At 40.4% G+C, this 6,256-nt stretch overlaps 1 protein-coding gene across 2 annotated transcripts in view; it reads left to right on the top strand.

Moving 5' to 3' along the window:
- Positions 1 to 3,545, top strand: part of Vta1 (vesicle trafficking 1) — a 63,711-nt gene extending 60,166 nt beyond the window's left edge. For both annotated transcript variants that reach the window (XM_031380480.1, XM_031380481.1), the window contains one exon: positions 1,651 to 3,545. In XM_031380480.1, coding sequence (XP_031236340.1) covers positions 1,651 to 1,796 — 146 coding nt within the window. In that variant the 3' untranslated portion in view covers positions 1,797 to 3,545. The remainder of the gene's footprint in view (positions 1 to 1,650) is intronic.
- The last annotated feature ends 2,711 nt before the right edge of the window (positions 3,546 to 6,256 follow it).

The raw sequence follows: 6,256 nt of genomic DNA, 5'->3' as shown, positions 1-6,256 counted from the left end.
AGGGCGGGGTGGCAGGCATGGGGAAGGGGGAGGCCACAGGGGTTTGTTTTTGTTGTTTTTGTTTGTTTGTTTGTTTGTTGGAGGGGAAACTGGGAATGGATAAATTTACATGTAAATAAAGAAAATACCTAAAAAAAAAAAGAAAGAAAAAAAAAGAAAAACCATTGAAGAATCTTGTAACCGTTTTCAAGCAAAGCATAAACTGAAGTGCACCTGACAAAATTGTGTCCCGAAGTGAAGATTAGTGTTCTTGGGTGTTATTGGGGTGATGAATAATAACTCCACAACTACTGAGAAATGGTAGTGGATTATGCTTGAATTTAAAATTGTAGTTTGACTCATCTGTTGACTTGAATTACTTTTAAAGCAAGTGAGAAATTCAAGGAGATTAAAAGAATTTTCTGGTAAGATGAGACTGTCTAGTTACTTTAATGTTTTACTAGTTCAGAGATTATTTGAAGGCTTTTTCCATGGAGCACGCTGCATTTATTATATGTAAATTTGTAAGCACAGTGTCTTGAAATCTGGGATTTAAAATTAGAATTTAATTGTTCATGAGTTACATTTAGAATGTGGGAAATTACTGGCCACAAAGGGCACCTTTCCATACCCAATTCAGCGAGCCACTGAGCTGGGAGCCACCAGCTGCATGGCACAAATAAATACTAAAGGTACATGACTTGTACCAGAGCTTGCTCTGGTGGTATTGGTTAGGCTTTAGTGTGAGCCTCTCTATAGTTGCTACCTCTTTACTAGGTAATGTCTACCAATGGCAAATTAAAAAAACAAAAAAATTTAACGACCGTTTAAAAATAACCTGTGATTCAATACAGCCTTTTAAACACCTAAAATAAGCCACCTGCTCCCCTCTCTGTGCTTCTGCCTTCTAGTCAGGAAGTGTGCCTTACCATCCTCAAAATCTCGATACCATAAATGAGTGAATGAGTGAGTGAATGATCATGTTTTTTTCAAAGACAATATACTATGTCTGTTTTTTATCTTACCATAGAAATTCATATATTCAAGGACACACTTATATCTTAGATTAAAAGAATAACGTATTTCTACCAAAGTTATTTAGTTAGGCTCTTGTTTTAAAATAATTGTTTTTGTGTTTAGTCATATGTTTTAATGATTAAAAATGTGGAGGTGGCCTTAAATGTCTTTTTCCATGGACGAAGCAAAATGTAAAATATTTTTAATGCTTATAAAAGGAACCATGTTCTGCATGGATGATGTTACTCCCCCCCCAACACACACATACACTTTTATTGGAGGATATATTTATATTCTAGCTCAAATGAGGGCTGAAGGATTTACTCTGTCTGTGCTATTCCATGAAGAGAGCCTCGACAGTCTAGGGCAAATACCAAGCTGCTTTTCTTGTTTCACACAACCAGATGTTTTGGGTTTATTTCCCTTCACAGTTAATTTACTGAAATACAGACTTCTAGTTTATTACTTATTGATAGAAAATTATATGCATATGAGTTATTTTTATTAGCATGCGTCTGGTTTTTATTAGTAGCAAAACAAAGATTGGTCTTTTTACATAAGTATAAATACGTTATTGCATCTTGAGTTGAAATAGGTACTTAAGTAACAGCACAGCAGTATGTAATCTGTGCTGTCTGAATGTGCTTCTTTTAGGGGATATCCGCCTGACCCCGGAGGACTTCGCTAGAGCTCAAAAGTACTGCAAATATGCTGGCAGTGCCCTGCAGTATGAAGATGTGGGCACCGCTGTGCAGAACCTCCAGAAGGCCCTCAGGCTGCTGACCACGGGCAGGGAGTGAAGCCTCTGTTCATGGAACCGTGTGTTTTCCATATAGAGAGCTAACAGTCCATGACACTTGCCTCAGCCTTTCAGGAGCATGGTTTTACAGAAGACCTCAGTTCCCTGAGTAAGACAGTGACTCTTGTGTGGTTCAGAAGCATTTATCAGCTGCCTCAGCCAGTTGTCATTGAGTACACACTCAATGTGTAGAGCTGATGTTAGCATCAAACCCTGCTATGAAGTTCCCTGTAGAAAATCATGTTGGGTATAATATGCTTTCTTAATTTATACACACTAAAGGAAGTTTTTAAAAAGTCTGTAATATTCGGACAAAAAACCATATTATGTTGCTTTAATATTCTAAATTAAACTTTTAATAAAGATTACAAGAATATTCTGGGTTGGAGATCGTGACTTTTCCCCCTTAGGATTGGCAAGGCAAACGTGAACATCCAAAAGTGGTAAATGATAAGAGAGGTTAAATGCAGTTTATAGTCATGTTCAGATATAACTAAAAGTCAAAGGTCATGGAAGGAAAAACCAAGTGGAGAGGTAGTAGACATATCATTTGTATTAAATGTCTTTATTTAAAAGGTGAATTTGACAGATTCACATGAAATTTTTCTGTTTTGTGTCACTTATGCTATTTAGATTGGAATTCTTTAGAGTTGACCACATAGACTCTTATTTATTATAGGGATGGCAGGCCATGGCCCATAGGCTCTGTTCACATAGAGAACATCAGGACATGGCCCATAGACTCTGTTAACATAAAGGGCAGCAGGCCATGGCTCATACTATGTATTTAACACAGGAAACAGCAGGCCATGGCCTATGGACATCACCTGTCATATAGTTTTATTTTAACAACATAATACCCATTCATTTATATTTTGTCTGAATGGTTTACAGAGCTGCAGAGTTATATGGTTTATGTTTATTATTATCTAGCCTTTTTAAAAAATGACTGAAAATATAACCTACTAGAGAGAAAAAGTCACTAACTCACTATAGTTTGTGTCCACTTTTCTGTACATCAGTATGTTACTGTGCATAGTTTGATAAAATGGATATACATAGTGATGGAACTGTCAACATCATCACAGAGAATTCACGAACTACATCTCCTGGAAAGTGCTCTCATGAAATAAACATTACTCTAGCTCAGTATTTGTGTCTGGAAATCCAGTACTCCAATATGGTTCTATCGAATATCAGAATTAAAACATGACTTGGTTGATCAATCTTCCCAACAGGTATAAAGATAGTGTAGCAAATTTTATTGCACATGTAGACATGTTTGCTCATTGGAATTAAAACTGCCACTTCCTGTTTTACTCCTAGTTAACAGAGTAAATGGAGGTAAGGAGACAACCATGAAGTTCACTGATATAAACCAGAGCCCTTCTGTAAGATGAAAGGGACACCAGTGGAGTTTGCTATAGAATTACATGCTATACTGTGTGTAAGGTGCTTAGCACATAGTAGCACTTAAACTTATGGATTATTTATTTGGATACTTTAAAATTATGTAAGATATTAATGATAATTTGTTTTCCAAGTATCAAGAAATGTTTTCTTGCATGAGGGAACTGAACTATATTTAATATCTTCATATATATTCCTATAAGTTGGGGCACATTTTCTGGTGTGAGAGGATAAACATTTCTCATATACTTTAGCATGTATTTATCAAGCTGCTGCTTTGTGCCTGGTATTGTTCTTTCAAGAGGAAATGGCAGAAAATAAAGGCTGCCTCTAAAGGAAAGGAAATGACCATTCTTAATAAAAGGTAGCACATATTGTATACTTGATGAGTGCTTCTCAAGGATGCTCGTCGGAAATGAAGTCTCCAGGTGCTATCTCAGCTGTTATCAGTCAGAAACTCTAAGCAGTGGGACACAGCCTTCTGTGCTCTGGAGATGCTTTGTCTAATGACCCTACAATTTGAGTGGCTTAATCCTGTCTAGGTCAAAAAGAGTAGGTGACACAGGTGAAATCAACAAAGCTATACTTCCTGAAGATGCAGACCTTAGTCCACAAGATGTCAGAAACACCTGCCATAGTGACAAAGTTCATTTACTTCATTTCCATGTTGTAGTTGTAAATGTTATGGAGAACCTAAAGTGTGGGCTAGGAGACTGGGTATGTGCAGTGTGTGCATATTTGAATTGGTCATTCAGATAGGCCTCACAGAGGAAAGCAGAAGCCGTACCACACAGCTATAGTGTTGTGTGGTTGATGAGGGGGAAAGATAATGTCACAGAGTGTATGTGGTGGGAAGACCAGCTAGCCAGAAGGAGCCTTAGGAGAGTACAGGGTTACTCTAAGTAACTTGGCTTCGTATATGGAGAGCAGCAGGCAGGTGGTGAGGAGAGACATAGCCTGTTGTGCTGATAGCAATGTTTTCTCATTATTCATTCACTTTACATCCCAATAGCAGCCCCCCTTCCTCCTCTCCTCCCCATCCCACCTTCCCAAGCCCCTCTCCCTCTACTTCCTTCCCTTCTCCTTAGAAAAGGGGAAGCCCCCCAGCATGGGTACCAACAGCCCTGACACATCAACTTGAAGCAGGACTAAGTCCATCCTCCCACTGAGGCCAGACAAGGTAGCCCAGGTAGGGAAGGGATCCAAAGGCAGGCAGCAGGCCGAGGCAGTCTGACATGGCTGGTCCTGGTGTCAGCTTGAGTGTATATAGAGTGAACTACAATCCAGAGTTGGAGGGCTCACCTATGATCCAGATCTTGAGGCTGGAAGACCCAAGTGTCTGACCTGGATCTTGGCATGGAGATCTTGAGGCATAGTGGCCATGAAAAGCTTAGGCCCAAGCAAGGTAGTACATGCATTTATTTCTAGGAGACTAAGGCAAGGAGATCTCTGAGTTCAAGGTCAGCCTGGGACAAAACCAAGTTCCAGATCCAGTAGTGGTACACATGTTTAATCTGGACCTCACCTTCGGCTGGAGACCTACATAAGGACGTGAGAAGAAGGAAGAGTCACTCTTCGCCTGCTTGCACTTACTGCCAGCACATCTGTTGGAATCCACTTCTACAGAAGACCAGCTGAAACAACTGCCCTCATGGGACTGAGCAATAGTAGTTTTATTCTATTTATAAATAAGAGTAGTTTATCCTATTCACAGCTGACCGTTGTTGGGGTAGTTGGACTATAGACTGTAAGTCATCACAATAAATTCCCTCAATATAGTTTTGTGACTTATAATCCCATAAGTTTTGTGACTCTAGAGATCCCTGTCTAATACACAGCCCCACTCCAGTTATCAGGGGAACCACATGAAGAACAAGCTGCACATCTACAAATATGTAGGGGGCCTAGGCCCAGCCTATGCATGCTCTTTGGTTAATGGTTTAGTCTCTGAGCCCGCAGATTAGTTGACTCTGTACGTCTTCTTCCTTGGCCATTCTGGCTCCCTCAATCCTACCCCCTACTCTTCCACAAGACTCTCTGCCTACTTTTTGGCTGTAGGTCTCTGCATCTGTTCCCATCAGGTGCTGGACGAAGCCTGTCAGAGGACAGTTAGGCTAGGGTCCTGTCTGCAAGCATAGCAGAGTATCATTAATTGGGTATAATGTCAGGCCAGTCATTGGTTGGCCATTTCCTCAGTATCTGCTCCCTCTTTAATCCCTGAACATCTTGTAGGAAGAATACATTGTGGGTTGAAGGTTTTGTGGATGGGTCGGTGTCCCCTCTCTCCACTAGAGGTCCTGCTTGGCTACAAGAGGTGGCCCCTTGAGTCTCCATGTAGGCAGCTGCTCGGAATCTCAGTTCTAGTGTCACCTCACCTCCATAGACTCCCAGGAGCCACCCAGCCATTGCAGGTCTCCAGCTTAGCCCACAGATGCCCCCTACCAATTTCCATTCTTTCTTCCAATCCTATCCCCACCCCCATTCTCCCACCCTTGTTCCCCTTCCCACCTCCTCTCCCACTCAGCACCCTCCCTCCATCCACCTCTATTTTATTTCTTCTTCTGAGTGAGATTCAAGCATCCTCCCTTGAGCCCTCCTTATTGCTTAAGCTCTTTGGGTCTGTGGATTGTAGCATGGTTATCCTGTACATTATGGTTAATATCCACTTATGAGTACATTCCATGTGTGTCTTTCTGAGTCTGGGCTACCTCACTCAGGATGATATTTTATAGTTCCATCCATAAGTCTTCAAGTTTCATTTTGACTTTGTTTTTAATAGCTGAGTAGTATTCCATTAGGTAGATGTACCTAACATTATCAGTTCTTCAGTCAAGGGAAATCTACATTGTTTCCAGTTTCTGGCTATTATGATGAGTAAAGTGTCCTTGTGGTATTGTGGAGCATCTTTTGGGTATATGCCCAGGAATGGTACAGCAGATGTTGAGGTAGAAATATTCCCAGTTTTCTGAGAAGCCACCAAGTTGTTTTTTTGTTTTTTGGGGTTTTTTGTTTTGTTTTGTTTTTTCTTTTTTTTTCTTTTTCTTTTTTTTT

This window comes from Mastomys coucha, unplaced genomic scaffold, assembly GCF_008632895.1.
Source record: "Mastomys coucha isolate ucsf_1 unplaced genomic scaffold, UCSF_Mcou_1 pScaffold2, whole genome shotgun sequence".
Taxonomy (NCBI): domain Eukaryota; kingdom Metazoa; phylum Chordata; class Mammalia; order Rodentia; family Muridae; genus Mastomys; species Mastomys coucha.
This window is presented reverse-complemented; position numbering and strand designations above follow the sequence as displayed.